At 44.2% G+C, this 19605-nt stretch overlaps 1 protein-coding gene across 1 annotated transcript; it reads left to right on the top strand. All coding sequences in view use genetic code 11, as the record gives it.

Moving 5' to 3' along the window:
* Positions 1-624: 624 nt before the first annotated feature.
* EGR_05885 (putative phosphorylase b kinase regulatory subunit alpha) lies at positions 625-18388 on the top strand (the record flags this gene model as incomplete). The annotated part of the gene is made up of 26 exons (XM_024495134.1): positions 625-933; positions 1096-1621; positions 2381-2493; positions 2524-2682; positions 2716-2932; positions 2977-3059; positions 3095-3175; positions 3215-3465; positions 3523-3739; positions 4724-4999; positions 5070-5247; positions 5938-6047; positions 7044-7194; positions 8046-8118; positions 8610-8683; positions 9570-9887; positions 10835-10983; positions 11061-11214; positions 12167-12250; positions 12606-13276; positions 13681-13916; positions 16261-16318; positions 16699-17001; positions 17095-17304; positions 17740-18098; positions 18376-18388. 26 exons carry the CDS (start codon positions 625-627, stop codon positions 18386-18388), a joined length of 5373 nt encoding a protein of 1790 aa, XP_024350480.1.
* Between the last annotated feature and the right edge of the window lie 1217 nt (positions 18389-19605).

The raw sequence follows: 19605 nt of genomic DNA on the forward strand, positions 1-19605 counted from the left end.
CGTTACGATGTCTGATGCAGAAGACCGACTAAGGGCAACGCTGAGGACGATGCACCGGTTTGATATTTTGTTTAAATACACAAAAACTTCATTCGTCACAGACTGCTCTCCTCCAACAACGATTACACAACCCCATGTGAATTGCAAGTAGCTGTTGCTAAAAACATGAGATTTGAAGGTATACGTTGAAAGGATTAGTACAACCGAAAATGAGCCAGCAGATTATAATCTCAATTCATAGGATACGTCAGATGGCTCATCAGATCTTTGGGAATAACTTAGAAGTGGATCGTGCCACAACTACTTGAGTTCCTTATTTTCCGCATTTCGTGAAACCCGTTTTGGTGATGTGGTCGAAAGGGGCCAAGCCCTGGTTTCCCAGGCCTTCCTTCACACAGTTATGATCAGTTGCTTCTTTAAGGAAGGCTCAGAACTCTACTGCGACTAGTTTTTTAAAATATTCGCACTGAGTTCATCGTCTATATATCGCCTCCCTTAGATATAACTTGTCTGGCTAAGTGGTTTGAGTGTCATTGGTCAATAATTTAGTCACATGGGCACGATGACAAGATGGTTTAAACTTGACATGGTCTTCAGTTTACCTCGTTCACTCGTAACAGCATCATGTGGCGAGGCGCGAGAAATGGTGATATTGGCATAGCTGACAATAAGGGTAAATTTGTGTCAAATACAATTCGGAATATCGAGGGTTCGGCAGTCTACTTCGTACTTTCGCCCGAATGGAAGGCAGCTGTCACGGAAAAGGAGAAAGTCTACCTCATCGTTTTTGCTCTCCTTTATTTTATCAGTTTATTTGTCTTCTCGTACTGCCTGGTTGTAGATAAAGCCATGGTGCATTCTTTGCATCTTAAAGCATTTGTGAACATGCAAGCTCACACGCCACTACTGCAGAAGGTCAATCTTGAAGCGAAAGTACGTAACTTCCTTTCTATTTTATGCATTTTGATCTACGTTTTTAACGAAAGATTAAGCAAACGGCATTAATACAGGGATAGACTTCTAGGTAGAAACCTGTCGATATGGACTTTAACACTACGGGCATCTGGTAACTTGCAAGTTATTGCTGCATCACAGGTTACTTTCACAACCGGCATTTGGTACAAGAATGCAGAAACATTAGTCAAACCGGAAAAAAGCTCTGGCGGCTACGTCGGCACCTATCCACTCATCTATGAGGAGATGTATCAAGCGCACACTCTGTACTACTCCTGCTTGAACAACAACTTTCGCACCTCACCTGTCCTCACTGCCTCCAGTCTCTTCCTTATCGTGGGTAGCGTGGTCTACGCATTCGCAGGACCCCTTGTTATCCTCTCACGTTCTGCTTTTTATCACTGCGCCATGGTTGGCTCGATGCTACTAGCCTTCTTTGTCCTGCTGAACCTTGCTGCATGCAACTTCCTCTTCGACTGCCTTCGACGATCACAGGCCATGCAGATAGACGACCATGGAAATTATGTGGAGAATATGCAAGGAAACAACATCTTTGACGTTAGGACTCGCATGGAAGAAGCCACCACGGCTAAGGTGGCTACATACCTCACAGTGCTAGGATTCCTGCCCATTGTGATCATGGGCAGTTTGGCGGAGAAGATTTTGGGTAGACCGGTGTAGAATTTGATGAATTGCTCGAATGTTTAACACAATTCTCGGTTTACATTTCCTACTCCATGATGTTGGGTGGTACATGGTGCATGTTAAATGATAATTTGTGCCCTCCAGCTAAGCCCGTTGTGGGACGTGATTCGTAGATCTCCTCTTTGCTGGTCTTTATACTCCTAGAACGCCCAGGTTAATTCGACTTCGACATGTTTATAAGGATCGGTAGATGAACGGAGAAAGAACAAGTTTAGGGCGGTGTGGATGCGGAACCTCTCTCCGGGTTGCAGGACGTTGACGTCCCAGTCACGAGGCTCGTTTCATATGCACCACTACCTCTCTCTATAATAGTGAAGGAAATTGCCACAGATAATGGTTTCTATGGGAAGTACTAAAGCTCTGACTTTACTGAGGAGGGCATTTGCTGGATATCGCAGACACCGTTTCGATCCTCGATAGTGGCTTTTAGAGACATATTAAAAGTGGAATTAATGCATAAAAATTGGCGTAAAAATGCTAAATTTTGAGAGAAAAATTACTTGAAAAACATGCGATTAAGTACGTAATAATGTTTACTATAATTTGTGGGAGACAGTATGCAATCATATTGCCCTTAGTAGTTAAAATGCCTTTTATCTTAATGCAATAACTTTACTCTAACGCCTTTAGCAGCTTTTTTGGCCTTTTTCAGTCTTCTACTAAAATCAAATCAAATTATGAAATAACAGATGATGTAAATGATGTTCATATTGATGAACAGGCTACCGTGTTACTCTCGGTCGCACGCCCTCATTGTTCATACTGATGGGAATCGACAAGAATAAGCTAGATTACTATTATGGACTCATCAGTGAAACCATTCTCTCGCTTCAAGTACGAAAATAGATACAGCTAGTTTTGTAGGATGTTGTGACGGGACTCATTCCTGCTTCCCCCTCAAATCCTCACGCGTGGGTCAGAGACAATGTTTACGCATCTCTTTCGATATGGGGGCTTTCTATGGCTTATCGCAAAGTTCCAGATGTGGACGAAGATCGGTCGCGGGGTTATGAATTGGAAAAAGTGCCTTATTACTTAATATTTCTAAGAATTTAGTGTGTTGTTAACCTAATGAGAGGAATATTGAAGTGTTACATGTATCAAGCAGATAAGGTGGAGAGCTTTAAAAAGACCCAATGCGCTAGTTCCTCTCTACATGCGAAGTTCGATTCTCGGACTTGCAAAGCTGTTGTTGGGGACTACGAATGGGGACATCTTCAAATTGATGCGGTTTCGCTCTATCTACTTGCGTTGGCTCAAATGACTGCATCGGGTAAATATACCTGTTCGGCACTTGTCTGACATTTAATCCCTCAGGACTTCGCATCATCTGGACTGTTGATGAAGTTGCTTTTATTCAAAATCTCGTGTTTTACATCGAACCTGCTTCACGAATTCCAGTAAGTTCATGTTAAACTTGTTAACCACGATCCAGGATTATGGCATTTGGGAGCGCGGTGATAAAACCAATCACGGCCTTCCGGAACTAAACACCAGTTCTGTGGGTCTCGCTAAAGTAAAGCGCCTTTTTTTGCCGACTCATTTATCTTTATAGGCGGCGTTGGAGTCGTTGAACGGCCTAGATCTTTTTGGACCTCAGGGTGGTGCCAACTCTACAATCCACTGCCTCATGGATGAATGTCAAAAATGCAACACAGTTCTTGAAAACATGCTCCCTCGAGAGTCGTATTCAAAGGAAACAGATGCAGCCCTACTGGGAATTATAAGCTATCCTGGGTTTGCTGTCACTGACGAGGCACTTATCGAGCGAACACGAAACACAGTATTGTCCAAACTTTTGGGCAGGTTTGTTGCCTTTAGTTTCCTTGGGATTTCATTTCAATCCTTCCTCCTTATTATTAGTTATGGATGCATCCGATTCCTTCGAGACGGTTACAAAACGGCTAGAGAGGACCCTAGTCGTTTGCATTATGAGCCTTGGGAGTTGCGAATGTTCGACGGCATAGAATGCCAGTGGCCACTTTTTTTCACCTACCTTGTTATCGGTGCATGCTTTAATGACAAATTTGATCTGGCCAAAAAGTACATGGATCAGTTGGACCAAATCGTGCTCCATCGGGTGAGTCATCGCTTGTTGAGCGAAGTTTTGTAAGCATTATCCAATCACTACCGGTACAAAATTTCTAGCCTCTACTAACACTCCTATGGTATAAGACGTATATATCTAAGTATGGCTTTGGTATCGACGGATATAAACGATGAGCGACAGTTTGGTTTAGTGGTATGAACATGGCTTCATATGAACAAATATCGCTGTCATGTAGTCTTTTGCGCCGTTCTCAACGCTTTCCGTGCTCTTCTGTTCTGAACTTTAGAAGTCATTTGAGTGCATTATAACTGTCCGTGAAACAGGAAGAAGGACTATAGGATGGTTTTCAGTCAGCACGGAAAGACACTCAATTCAAATGACATTGGTATTTCTCGTGGCTTTTGGTACATCTATTGGTCATGTTATCTCCAATGCGATAGTTCACTTGCCTTTTACTGCTCAATTCTATGTTTCGTGGCGACGGCATTTCTCACGACATTCACCGTTCATGGATGCATTTGCTTAAGTGCGAAAGCATTTTGTAAAATCACAGTTTGTGGTAGCTTCATGGAGTGCTTTTTCTGCTTCGTTACCATTTTCGATCTTGCCCCTTCATCTGCCCTAATTTTTTCAAATTCTAACTACGAAAGGCTGGGGTGTGTATTATCGTCAGATTCCATTGAAAGGTGTTTCTATTTGTTCAAATCCAGTTTTGGCTCTTGTACAGGCTTCGAGATTGAGGTGTTTACCAAAAGTTGAGGTGGTTTCAGTAACTCTTCTGTTATAAGTTCCCAAGTTTTCAGGAATCAGCATCTGAAATATCCCTCCTGTGACATTTAAGTACAGCATTCAACTGGCTTATCGCCATCTTTAGTGTAACGCCCCATTTGTCCCAAGACTACTATAAAACCCACAGGACTATTAGTAGCCCAATTGAGAGCTCGTGATTGAAAGACGATTTAGCTCTGTTATGGTATTCTATCTCGAAATAATGTTTGAATTTCACTGTTTCAGAAAATTCCCCATGATAGACATGATGATCCGGTGATACAGCTGACCACTAGAAAGCCCGCCACAGATACCGACGATGCACTCTACCCCATCATGCCAGAGCTTTACTCTCTGCCGGGGGAAAAAATAGACGCGGAGCTAAAAGCGCACAACTCGCAGGTGCGTATTCCCATCGGCTCGGCGCCGCACCTCTGGGGCCAGTCGATGTACATCCTATCTCGCCTAATCATGGACCGCCTCCTGTTGCCTGGCGAGATTGATCCTCTTGGTCGACGAATGGTAAGTACTTCTCCTCACCTTCCTTAACCACTTTTCGACGGTCACTGCGTTGGCAAGTGATGTTCTATAGGCCTCGGAGCCAAAACCCGACTTGGTCGTGCAGATTGTCGTGTTAGCGGAGGATGATCTGGTGAAGGAGCGTCTGGCGGAGTTTAATCTGGATGTGCAGACCCCCTCGGAGGTGGTTTGTGACTCTGGAATTCAGATATACTCAGCTAAGGTGCTCTTACAAATCTACAATCAGCTTGGTAAGAATCTTTTCCGGTATCTCAAGGCTTATGGTCTGTCATAATAGACTAAAGATAAGTGTTACACGACTATTTACTTTTAGCTGGGTAGTTTATTCGTCATGTTCATATCTTCTTCGAGCTGGATCAGGCCATTCATCCCACTTTATGTACTGACTCAGTTATCTACTAATTGAGTAAACATTTCATTTGTCTCACTCTTGCATAAAAAGTTGTGTTCTTTGCAGTTGATCGGGTGAATTACTGTTGTCAGTACCATAATTTATTAACTTTGCCTATCCTTTGATTGTGTGTTGTCGGAGTCAAGTTTGTTTGGTGAGATTTTTTCCGCCTACGTGACTGTCATCTGTGAAAGGTGCACGATTTGGTGAAAAAATAGGTGAAAAATTATATTATTTTCTAAGATGAAGAACTATTGACCCGTCTCATAGCAGAAGCTCGTTTTATGTGGTAAATTATTGGATCCTCCAAGTTATTTTCTGGTGAGCCGTAACATGTTCTCTACGGTTGTTTAAAACAAGTACAAAAACGGTCTTATCGAAGGTATCGCAGAGTACTCTCGATAAAAGCCGATTTTGAGATTATGTATGTCAGCTACACAGAATGCGTTGGGCAAATTAATTTTCCATTCACCAAAGTACTAATCTTGACTAAAATTGTCTTATTTCTTCCTTGGTTTATTTGCTCAAGGCGGCTGTCCCAAGCTTGGCCTCTCAGGAAGAACGGCTAGGGATCTCGGTGTGATTGCGACAAGCTCGCTTTATAGGATCGGAAACACCACGATGGCGTTCACTCCACAGGTACCATAGTCATCCAGTTTCACTTTGACGTTGCACACACTAGGCTTACTTTTACGCCTCTATTTATAGCTACCAGATATATGTCGCTTAGTGCGATAATTTTATCCGGTATGAAACCCAACGTTTTGTTTTTGTTTTTTCGGACGCATTTAAAGTCACTTGCTAAACGCTTGTTCTTCACGATTGTTGGCAGCCACCTTGGATATTCTTCACCAACCGCCCCGTTTTTTAATTCTCACCACGTGCTCGCATCAGCTAGAGGTTGTAAGTCTTCACGCTGCCTGTATTAACGGCCGTTTACATATGCTCCAACATTGTAACGCTATTACACAACCTATTTATCTTCCTAATCCCGTTATACTTCGTCGATGAAGCTTTTTAATTAGGATGGATCGTTGTCATCGGCATTGAAACTTGGATCAAATGTAGCTCATCGGCTACTATGCGTGAGGTTATGACCTCAACGGGATGATCAAATGCTCCACTTTTATCACTTCAAAATCCCAAATCATTTATGATTTATCAAACAAAGGTATCTCCATTAACATTACGTGGAGGTAACTACCTGGTTTCTCTCGTATTTTGATCGGGTCACTAGGCGAGTTCGAGCCTCTTTTAAATGAAAAAGTTAGTGATTGCGGGAGGCTCCATCAAGTTTCTTACTCGTTGGACTAACCAAATCACTATCTGCCTAACCTTTCTGTCATCTCTCACATATTTCGCCTAATCTTCTCTCATTCACAAATAGTTACCTATACCAAAAATATAGTTACATCTGCTGTTTATCAGCTCAACCTGAAGCGTATCTCAATGTTTGTACAGCTATACACTATGCCGTTTTGCTGCGGTCACTGGGTCATAAACTGTTGCATCGTGGTTCAGTTTCTCTCAGGATTTACGATATGGCCAAATGCTTAACCAAAACGGCACTTTCTGAGTTAGAATGTAGCCTTACTCGGGCTGCCATTGGACTATTTTTTTTCTCCTCTCGCCTAGTTCATTGACAGCCACTCCTTCTATGTGAACCTCGATGTCAACTTCACCCTCGACGAGTTTCGCTCCAACGTGGCCTTTCTGAGACGTGTTTGGGCCTATCCCGGCCGACCCACTCTTCTCCTTCCCGTTGCTGAGAGATTTGTCCGACCAGGTGAATCTCCTCTTTACCCTCTCATTTTCTTTGTGGAATGCCGAAAAAATTCCTTTTTTTCAAAGATTTGAGGTCTCTGGGTAGCTTACCACTGAATGGGTTTGAATTGCGGATCAAAAGAACCGAGAAGTGCGTTTTTTTGGATTTAAAGTGGCTTCTGACTTTCAGCTGTCAATAAATTTCCTTTATGTGATAGTTCTCTTTTCATCTTAAGTCCATTCATCCATCTTCATCGCGAATCAGTCTACTCGTACCCTTTCCACCCACCCACTCATCATCAATCCATTCAAACTTAAGTTTATTTGTCGAGCCTGATCGACTTGTACATAAGCCCTTCCTCTAACTTACACCATATTCACCACCGTGTCACTTTCGGTGGTTTGACATTTTGATCTTCCCTCGAAATATCTCTCATCGTTGTAAGCTAGTTCCAAATACCCTTAAATTCATTTTCTCCAGTATCCCATCGATTCAAGGTTCCGCATTTCATATGAAATAATTGCCTTGATACCTCCACTTTCAGGAGGGTTAAATAGCAATAAACAGTATAACTTCATCTAGCAACGTCACTTCTCTTTGCTCCTTTTATTCATTGCTTCCATTGGATCGATGGGGCAGGCACAACCGGTAGTCCATTGTTCTGCAACACAAAACCTGTGTGCGTGTATGTGTTTATGCCTAGCAGAGGGCAGCTCGTGATGCGCAGCGTACTGCAGTCACGTCCACGCCAGTTGGTCAGTAATGGGCCCGTGTGCATCGGCCTCTACTTACCTTACCTCGTGTTTCATCCAGTTCTACTTATCCAAACCTCAGTAGCACTAGTTACCCGTACATGTCTTATTTTTGTCTAGAATCCGACTCCTTACTTCCCTCCGTGGTGACAGTCATTAAAAAGCTGAAGAGTGGATATATCAACGGTACCCGGTATGCACCCGTTTACTTTACTCTTTGTTGTGTGTCCTTAAGTAACGAATTAAGGACCTAATCGCATTGGAAATATAATATAAATACGTTTGTGATATCATATCTGAAAACATTTTATGCTAGAAGAGTACTAATGTGAATTAACTTTTATCTTCATGTTGTAGCACCGTTTGGAAGTTGCTGCATAGTCGGATAATTTATCACTAGCTAAGACTTTGATCACTCAATTCACTATAGTAATACTTGCTGTTTTGTTGGTATCTGACCTCAGGTTCATGTCTAAACTGGTTTTCTTTAAAAAATCCCAACAACCTCTGTCACACTTTCTCAGGTAGCACTAAGTTTACGTTTCAGATCTGCTGTTAGAACTTCTAATGTCCTTATAATTGCGACGAATTCGTTTTGAAGTACCTAGTGATGATGCTCTACTATGCGCTGAGACTCTTCGATATCAATTGTGGGGTATTACGGCAATTTTCCCAACCATTTAGTGTTGCTTTGGGCAATATTTCGCAATTCGAGGCGACATCTTGCGTTCAGAAGCTCTCCTTCATTAAGTCAGCTGGTAAGTTGACACATAATCTCCTCAAATTTGGGAGTACTTGTCAGTAAATATGGAATACCCTATTCCACATTCAAAGAAGTTCGTTTCATTAACTATTGAAGCATGCGCTTTAGACATCGTCATTTTTTGCCATTCCAGTGGTACACTGCTCGGGAAGAGAGATTGAAAATTTTGATAGAATAGGATGAAATTACAAAAGGCGTTCTTCATATATTTTAAGGGGCCATCTCTATGTGGAGGTCTGGAAGGCATGATAGGCAGTACAGGGGGGTTTGGTGGGTACAGTAGGCGGTCGATAGGCTACGTTCTCGATTCCAGCTCCAGTACTTTCGGCTCCCTGAATCACTTCATTTCTAAACTCTTTGTCGACTATTTAACCATTTCATCTTTTACTGATTCCATGGTAGAACTGAAGCATCCTTGATTGATTGAAAAAGTAAGGCGTATTTGAAATAATATCTGTACACCTTTGCGATGGTTAACAAACAAAAGAAGTCAGAATGAAATGCCAGTGTTAAAGGCGCTCAAGTTTATCGCAGATGAGAATATGCATCTCATATTTCGTTCCTGGATGGCAACAGTTATTTGATCGTGGGAAATCTTGATAAGCTAGATTCCTAGGCTAATTCCCAATATTTTTGGATTTTCGGATTAAATTATTGCCAGAGGATCAAGTTTTCAAAGGTAGCATGAGACTTGAGCTTGTTCCCATTTTCAGCAAAATAGTGGTTCCGGAGATAACCACAAACTAATACGCATCTCCGGCCATGATGATTAACTTTCACCGTGGTCGAAACTAGCCAAGACGGGCCGAGGTGAAGTTTCAGAGGTGTGATCACTCAGCATCAATTCAGTAATAATTGCTTAAAGCCCGTTATACCTTCAGAGACTGTAATGAAACGTCATTCGGTGCTGCGCTCGGGTTCGTTGCGCCATCGTCGGCTCACACTCGCCTCGCCACATTCGCGCGGTGTGGAATTTAGCTCGCCCACCTGTCTTGGCGACCAGCAGTCGACCTACTCCAGCCTCGCCTCCACTCCCACAGGGGCGAGCGGTCTCATCTCGCCCGGGGGCACCCATCTCCTCTCCGACGGAAGAATGCGTGATGAGCACGAGGGTATGCAGCGCACCAGCCTCCGGCGTAAATCCCTCGCCCTTGCTTGCGCCGTCTCCGTGGATTTGGCCATTGCTGATGATGACTCGCGTATGTTGGTATTCACCTTCACATTCTGACTTCGCCCTTTTCAAATTTGCTTCATAATATTATTGTGTGATGTTTGATCAAAAATGCACTTTTAGTAGGTGGTACCTTGTACTTGCACTTGTAATGCACATTTGTGTTTATTGTTTCTGTTCATTGGTTCTAATTGTCTAAACAACCCAACATTAAATTAATGCACTTTTTTAACTTTGGAACTCGATCGCCTGTGAGATACTGCTGGGCTCTATATTAGTTTTCTCCTATGTGTTTATGTCAGGGTAAAGTAGCCAAAAATTGTGCGAGGAGTACCTTGAACGCGTCTAGCTGTTCTGAATGCTTGGTAGGTATGCTTCTATATTGCACATTTTTGTTGGTTACAGTTGTCGTTTTTAATCGGAATCCATGGTTGGCACTACTTTTTACCTGAGTAAATTATACCTACTTGGGCATTCTCTTAGACTTCGATAACGAGGCTTTGTAACTTGATTATCTATTAACATTACTAGCATCACCATTAAGTTAGAATCGGTCATGGTTCTCCCCCATCGTCTTTGAAAAGTACTTCTAATTGTAATTCAGACTTAGCTTTCCTGTCCATACTGAATGAAATCCATGCAACCTTCCAGTAGCTACAGAATTGGGGCGTTCGAAAGGTAGTGTGGATGGACTGGATGTTGCATTTGTCTATCGGAAGGTTCGTTGAATGCATTCTCGATAGACATTTCCTTCCAGTATTCATATGAATCATTAATAAATTAAGTATATTCACATTTTTTGGAATAAAAACGCTATGAGGATGAATTTATACTCATTTCCATATCATCGCCCGGCCTTGGTTTACATTGTGTTGCATGCATCTCGCGCCCCTTCAGTCGCTATCGCTTAATCCCTATTGCTTGGCCCTTGTGCTACTCCCCTCCCTTCTCTCCCTTAAACTACCCTTTGAAAAGGTGAAATGAGTCGTCGACGGGGTTTTTATTTTGCCACTCCCTACTACGGCTCTAAATGTGAGGACGAAGAGGCGGGGGAAGTGGGAAACCGTGAAGTCCACCACCACCATCGTTACCCCTCACCATTCAGCGTGTATTGTCGTGGCGAGGTGAGTGACGACGCATGAAGTTGCCGTTGAGGTTGCAATTCTTCGATGTCATTTCTCACCCTGTTCCTCTATCGCAGTCTTCCAGCCTCTGTAGCAGCCGTAGCTACAGTTGCAGCACCACTCCGAATCGCACTCCCCAACCCTCCGGCCCACCCCCCTGCTGCAACCACAGGCGCAGTCGACCTCGTTTCCTACGCAGTCGCTCCACGTCTGTGGATGCTCTTGGCCCCAGTTCGTGTCTCTCTGCTTGCACATATCGTCGTTTTGCATGCTGATTGGGCGCGTCTTTATGTTATGCTTGTTTCGCATTATTGCTTTGTCTTGAGTTTCGCGGTATTCAATGTTAGCCCTATATTTATTGTTAACCCCAAGACTTTGGATTATCGTATTTTAGCACAGAAGGTTAGATCGTTGCAACTCCTAGTCGTTTATTCCTGAAGGGGTCACGGTTTTAGGACCACTGCACTAGGTTACGTATGTGATGGAGGGTTCATTGCAGTGCCCGTTCCTTGATTCTTAACGCATCCTCACTACCGGTCGTAGTTACCTTGAGTTACCTATTAAAATACAAACAAACGCACAGTTTTACCATAATATCCAAATTTGAAACCCGTATGGTAGGTGTGATTATATTCTATTCCATCCTCTTTTGACAAAGGGCTTGTGAAATTTATCGTAATTACTATCCATTAGTAGCTCAAGCAGTTTCTTAACGGGCACTCCACTTCAGGGCTATTATCTTTACTCCTTAGAGTACCTAACCATGAGTAAGATGCCCTCCTCATAAAAATTAAATGTCTCTTAACGAACTCTAGGCTAGCGTAATGCCTTGTGATTCCATGCTGATTAGGGTACTTACAGCCGCAAATTGGGTGAACCCATTATAAAGCTCAAGTGAGTCCAATCTTTACTTCCTCCCCAATTTTTCCGAGTTTTTGCCTTGACTGTATCGCTTAAAAGGATTCGGAATGCGTTATGAACTAGCTTGGACCCAGAGATCAATGAATGTTTGAATGCTTATTTTTCCCAAAAGAATTCCGTTTGGGTAAAAAGGATTGACCGATCTTCTAATTTATATCTCTATTGGGTTTGAATTAATCCTCTCCGGGTTCCTGAATTTTAACCGTGTCTGCGTTACGCGAAGGGATTCCTGAAATGTGTTTTTTGGTCTTTGCTTTTGTAGAAGAAATTAGTTTTGATGAGAAGGGATACCTGACTGGTTTGCACGATCACGATCCCACCTTAACGGAACGGAAGCAAACTGATGGTAAGCAGTGTCTCTTTCATTTCATTACGTCACTTTTATCTAAACGCAAATTTGCTGGAAATTTTTCGGGTAACTTGAATAATTATTGAGATGAATGTTGCAACTGTGTACACATCGCTTCTCGATCCCACCATCAGAGAATTTCAGTCTTGCTTGCCCCTTTTATGTAACAACTTCCACGAGGGGCTGAGTAAACCAGACAGAGGTTTAGTCAACGGTGTATTTGACACATTGCTTGCTTTGCTATGTAAAATGAGATGTTTCGGTCCCTTGGCCCTTACCACCATAATGAAGACTAGCCTAGACGTTGGAATTTAACATGCTGTCTGAAATGCGTATCATTTCTACCCTGTAGAAGAGATGACCTTGCAACGTCTGCGTGTGGGCGAATTGCCTAACTTTTCGGACTCCAGCTACGAGACAGCCTTCCGACGCATCATAATGTGTCCGAAGGACAATGCTGCAGGCGACGGCGATGGCGGAGGTCTTCAGCGCCCCACAAACCTTCGCTTTTCCACACGGACCAGTCAGTCACGCAAGACCTCCAGCGGTCGCAGCTCACAGAGTGGAGGTTCGGCGGGCAGCACAGGCGCCGACGTCAGTTGCGAGTGGTTAGCCAATCTCAACGCTGAGCAGATGGTGGAGTATCTCCAACAAACCGGGAATTTGGCCAAACAGGCCGAGATTCTGGGCCGACTGAAACAGATGAAGGGCTTGGACTGGGATACGGGTATGGACAGCGAAACGCCCGCAACTGTCCGTAGTCTTCTCAAGGAGGTATATCAGAAGGCTTGCCAGCTTCAGGATTGGTTCCTCCTCCGCTACATTGGCGGATTGTTGGAGAAGATTGCAGACCAGTTGGCCACGGCAGTGTCGAGTATTTTGATTTTACAAAAACAAATCACGGTGGGGTTGCCACCGAAACCCAGGGAGAAGGTTATCAGCTCTCCACTGCCTCCGGCTCAAATAGCTCAACTCATTCAGGAAGCCTGTGGGGAGGATAATCTTATGGCGATGCTTACGCAGGTAAGCAAACACGCTGTGTACCGAAGGTTAGGTAGAAGCGTTGGTGTAGGGGTGTCTTAATTTACGATAAAAATTAGGAATCTTTTAGCCAAAAATAGCGACAATATTGTTTCATAGTCATTTCTTCATGGCACTGAAATACAATATTCCCTATGAGTGGTATTGATGAGATGGTTGTCACAAAATAGTTAGGTTGTGTTGAGTCCCATTTGGGTAGATATGGGTTTCAATTACATAAGGTAAGCTTCTCGAAAGCCACGCTTTACACTAATCGCCACCGATGGATAGGATTACTAGTCTCATGTCTCCTTGCAGAGACAGCTTACCTGAATTTAGCAGCACTTCACCACCACACCTCTGTATCAATCGAGCACTGCCAATTACCTCATGACGCATTTACGTAGGAACTTCTCCTTCACCTCTCCATGTTCGCGCGCTCGCACCCCAAGCTGCTGGCCAACGTACTGTGCCTACGCACCGGTCTCATTATCAAACTCATGGGCACGGAACTGGCCCGCTCCATGGAGAGCTCTGTGGAGGACGCTCTCCTCGCTCTTTTCTACATGAGTCCCTACGAGACCAACTGTCTGCTCGCAAACCTCCTTTCTGGTAACGAGATTAGAGCCGTCAAGATAGGCAAGTGAATTTGTCCTGCTTTTCTCATTTCAAGCACCATCACCCTTTCATTGCCACGTTTTAATCAGGGTGGTCTTCAGCTGAGGAGTATGATGTTGTCCAATGACATAGATAACTTTTTGGGTGAACGGAAGCCGATTTCCACCTGGTTTGCGCAAGTTCGGGATGTGTAGGTCTGTTTTATGTGCAGAAGTCAGACTGTAGTGATCCAAATAACTTCCTTAGATGTGTGTAATTCGGGTCTCTCTATTTGTTTAAGTTCTGTGCTTGTTCCGTTGATAAAGCTTTTTCAGTCATTGATACCCCTTGTTACGCCAAATCACAGCTCCAATACCGCCGGCATAAATATCAATCTCATATAACTGTTCAAGAGCGTTTCTATTTGTAACACTTTCATTCTTGGGCACGTTTTATCCTGAAAAAACGTCCGATTCAGATAGGGATGCCAAAAGCTATCAAAGTGATACCCAATTTGTTAGATGGAAAGCTCTTAAAAGGCCATCAACTTATGTACAAATGTGAATTGCCAACTATTGTCCATATCTGAGTCGAATTCATGCCACTGCCACAAATCCCCCCTCCGTTTGTCTCCAGCACTTTTTACGGCCGTGCTACCGCCCAGTTCGCGTGCCTGTTTCCAACTGCGGGAAGATGTAGTGACAGGAACAAAACCTTTGTCAATAACCGAGTCGGACTTATCACCGGTCAAGTGTCGGTGGTCGGAGCAACCCTGTGTGTGTGTATGCGTGTGTGTGTAGAACTTAGACCTATTTGTGTTCATAAGATATCCCCGTAATGCGATGGATGGGGTAGCCGTCCCCATAATTAAAAAACCTCGATGCAATACCATAACTTAAATGCTGATGACCAAGATATCCTGAGGCTTTCTTGTGTGTGTGTGTGCGTGTGTGTGTACCCATAAGACACCTGTGTTCATGACACTTCTGGACTCCGGGAATGCTACGCCGATAAGAGAAGGGCTTGTGCCAATTGTTAGGTCGATGTGATGTTACATTGCATCTCAACTACTGGTGGTCGAAATGCTCTCCTTTTTCTGGGAGAGGATTTAAGTTTGTCTGGTTGCATTAGTCCATTCATAAAACGATTTTACTTGCTTTTTTTGAGCAGAAGAAATAACCAACCGAGTAATTGCTTATGCGTAGGCCATCGAGCTATTTCATCGCCACTTTAGTACCGATGATAATACGCTGTTCAATTACATGGTTTTTGGAAATGAAAGTAGGCACTTTTGAAGATAGTAAGCTTTCAAAATTTCCGACTAATAAACCATTTGGGTGAGCTTGTATTCTCCCCTTTCATTATCTGAGATGGTGATTACACTAGTCTTTTTCTGGGTGCGCTTTTAAGTCAGTAGTTTGGCTGTATTTCCTAGCAGTCGTGCCAGATGGAATGCATTCAGTCACTCTATTACCATTACTTCCATAGACGAATTCTGGGGTAAGTTTATCTCCCCTCTCCACATCGGATTGCCCTGCGTCCCTCACCCTATTGTGTCCATCTCTCCCTGTGCTCTTCCGCCTCGGGATGATTGAGTGAATGATTTAAGCAAGCATTGGACACTGTTTGCGCACCCAGATCGTTGTCATTTGTCATTTATTACATAAAAGTATCTTAATACGGTGATCGAACTCCGTACTCTTCATTTCATCTTTCATTAGGAACATTGTGTTGTGGACGCTTTTAGCTGCTTACTATTATTGTTGATGTGTCCACATCGCTAGATTGGACAACTCGCTGATAAACTCCTCAGCTTGGAATATAAGTAATTGTCGGGAATGCCATTGCCATCATCTCGTTTGGAGTTTTCATTCAGGCGCTGTTTTCAACATCAACAAATATAAATTTCCCCAAACTTTTTACAGGAAACCAAATAACTCTAGCCTCAGGTAAGTTATTTCCCCTGGTAGTCTTTCCTCCCCCCTTCATCCCTCTCCCGATGCCTTGTGTGGGGAAGGGTTGCACCCCCCCCCCCCAATGGTTTTAATACTAGATTTTCTAATTAATGAATCATTTCCTGCGTCCTCTCATGGATGCAGCATGTGTTTGACGTTAGTACTGGCATAACTCATTTACCAAACTCTATTTTTGAATGAAAAAACTCCAGCTGACCCAGAGTTACCAATTCTCCTGCCGGCAGCGCATCGTCTTGGAGGAGCATTTATTTGGCCTTTTGTGCCGCTGCTGCTGTTGCTGATGCCGTTGTTGTGCTTGCATTTTGTTGTGGTAGACTATTTTTATTGCTTTCCTTTCCTCCCCCGAGAATTGGTCCTAGTGCTTGCCTGTTGTTTCTCCCCCCTCTGGATACATGTCCTCCTTTTTTCTCAAAGGTGCAGACCAACCCTTCTTCTTCCCCTTTCAGCCTCCTCACGCCGCAAGTCTTCGGCTGTAAGTGTGCCTTTTTTTGCCCTTGGTTCAGCTATTGCTTGCTCTGCCTGTTTGCAGAATCGACGCCACAGGAGTACTCTACAATCGTTGTACTTTCTAGTGGGAGTTGACTTGCCCCTTGCTATATTATGAGTGATTTGGGAAGAAGTTAAAATACAGTGGGACAAATTACTCACGTAAATAAAGTTTTAAGTTTTTTGAGTGATTACCTTCTGAATCCATTTGTTTATCGTTAATTTCTGAAAGCTCGAGACCATTTATGATGCAGTGGAAGCAAGCGTTTAGAGTATGCATGAGGGCTTGCTCGCAGAGCTCATGTGCAGGTCATCGAGACCGAGGCTGTTAATGCAACCTTCCTTCCCTCTCTGCACTTCCTACAGTTATTAAAGGTGGACTCACCCTACGATCTCTCGTACCTGACATCGCCAACCATGTCAATTCCGCAGAGCCCCACGAGTACTCTACGCAGCGCGGGCGGGACACGGGCGCGAGCCGGCTCTCTGGCAGTCACGTCTGTCGAGCCGCCGGGTGAAGTGCGCGATTTGTGGTCACGGCGACGCAAAATCGATGGAGCACTTAACCGTGTTCCACCGCAGTTCTTCCAGTGCACCTACACCATCCTCGAACGCCTTCAAGGACTCCGTATTGGTGAAAATACGCTAACCACTTCGCTCACTAAAGAGGTAAATCTTCCCTGCATGTTACCGCAGAGTAAGGCCAATGAAGGTCAGAAGACCTCATATCTGAACATCATGCTGATTTAACTACCGATGTAGATGACCAAGGAAGAACTGAAATTTGCGCTAGTGGTGGAGTCCTTCATCAATACTGTACCGACGCCGGAGTATCGCCAGTTATTGGTGGAGGCTACCACGGTTCTTGGTGCCTTGGTTACCCACGACGAGGATGCGCGGATTCAACTCAATTGTATCGTCTCCCTTGACGATCTTGTGGCTAAGGCCAATCGCATCTTTCTGGAGGATCAGGTTCGGTCTCGATACTGCTCTTTGCGTCCTGTTTTAAATAGGGCGGTTGATCACCTCTACTTCGTGTTAGTGTGCGAACGAATCAAACCAAGTTTACTTCAAAAGTTGTAGTGCTTCTGGAGATCGTTACAGGAGGATTGTCACAAATTCGGAAATACCGGCTTTTCTCATGAATTGGTATTCACGGTCTATCAAGTTGTCAAACAAGTGGATTCCGTTTAAGCTTAGAATCTGCTAAATCCCAATGCTATAGGAGATTTCTGTGCTAGGGCAGTGGTACGAGTTCTAACATCCATGCTGTTACTGGTGCTTAATTCACAGTATGTTCCATTAGCTGCCCTTTTTGATCGTTTTTACTGCTTCCTAGCTAATCGAGTCATTGTGAGAAGCCGCGACCGGTAGTTGTCACTAATGCACTCTTGTTTTTAATCACAGGCTGCCCACGGGGCCAACGCGACGGTGTGCTGCGCCAACCACCTGGTACGCGCCTCCAGGTCGGCGTCGGGTGGCACAAAGGGCGAGAACAGTGAACTCTCAACCACGCCAACGGAGTCCAATCCCTCGGGGGTTACACGCAAGATGGGTGTAGTGGGCGGTGGCCAGGTCCCGCCGATCCCGGTGCCACCGCAGCAGAAGTGTCGCGGTTCGCACCACATCTGCCATTTCTTCTACGACACCCCACCGGCTGGTCGATTCGGCACCATGGCCTACATGGTCCGCGCGCTCTCTGTCATCATTGGGGACTCACTACCCCTCGGCAACTCGGGAAACATTGCAATCAACTGCTCAGTCGCGTAGACATCCTCTCGGACCCTCCCGTGCGATCATCCCGCTAACATGCACTCTGCCTTTCTTTTGCTCTGTTGCATTGTCCTCTATTTGCTCTAGATTATGTGTGCGTGTGTGCAGTAAGCCACGCATGATCAATGTTATTCATCACTCTTCATTTATCATGACTTGTAGGTACTTTGGGTTGGAAATAAATTATTGCTGCTTGCCGTGTTTTTGGCTTTTTTTACTTGTTGTACCCCGATAGTGTAACTTCCCTCGATTATTTTTATGCCTTTTTAGGTCGGCAAAATGATCGGAGTTTGAGTCACTGTGGCTTTTGTGATGCTGTACTTTATCTGTGGCCAGTATGCAATTCTTAAATTCATTTGCTCGTGTTTTTAGCGTAGTTAAGTTGCTTCTGGCCACACGCATAATAACTTAACCGCTTTATCCACTTGAACACACACTACCTGAACCATCGCGAGGGCGCGACTGCCCCGCTGAGATTACGGACGAAGATTCGACTGGGTGTGGTCGCGGTGTTATCTGTTGACGCTAACTTCGTCCCGTGGCTTTCGGCACTCTATGCAGTTATGATGCACTGTGCTGTAAATTCCTACAGACTCCATGTGTTCATACACTTTTACAGCAAAGCAGAGCTTTGATTTAAACACATGCGTGTAAAAGTTCACCAGTTTTGACTCTTTAGATTCCGTTATTTTTGGCATACCTCCAAAGGTCAGTGAAACGGACTTAGCTCGCGTCGCTGTGATTCTTAGGATTACCTTAACAACAGAGATCAATGCCAACCAGTGAAAGGGTAACTCATTATTCGGGTCACCTCTCAAAGCACGTTTGGATCCTGCTTCCATTAAGGGAAAGCGCCTAATTGATGGGAGCTCCGTCCGCCTCGCTTAAACATCTATTTGCCTGCGTCCACCGTTCCTTGCAATTAAAGGAGCTAGGCCCATCGTCTCCGTGCCCAGAAGTAGTAGTTGTCTGTTATAAATAGGGTCGCTAATTTTTGTAGACTAAGACGCCACCGCAGTTGTTAGTAATAAGTACGCAAAGGGACATGTTCAGCGTGTACTTTACCCGCTGGCTACGGAGCAGACTCAGTGTGAACCTGCATGCTAGTGATCTCAGATGCACGTAGTTGTAGCAACTGGTTGACCTTGACCCTCGAGTGGTTGCCATTACACTTAGAATACATCTCTGCCAGATATGAGCCAGTCGAGGACTGAGCGGGAGCATGACTTTAGGAGGTTAAGATCAACACTAGTTGGAACTTCTAGACACTCGAACAGGAGCTAATTTCTGGGATTGCAGGCATTCCTCGCAAGAGAATACGTGGAACCATACACCAGTCGCGTCTCCCAAAGTACTTGTTTTCCATCCTGTCACAAGCTTTATCAGCAAAACTGGTGTTGTCTACAACCGCACATTAGTTACGGTAAGTGGCACCCACCTCTTCGATACAGTACGCCCTATCACGGCTCGTCAACTTTGTAAGTTCGTGGAAATACATAA

The sequence above is a fragment of the Echinococcus granulosus genome (genome assembly GCF_000524195.1).
Source record: "Echinococcus granulosus chromosome Unknown EG_S00047, whole genome shotgun sequence".
NCBI lineage: Eukaryota > Metazoa > Platyhelminthes > Cestoda > Cyclophyllidea > Taeniidae > Echinococcus > Echinococcus granulosus.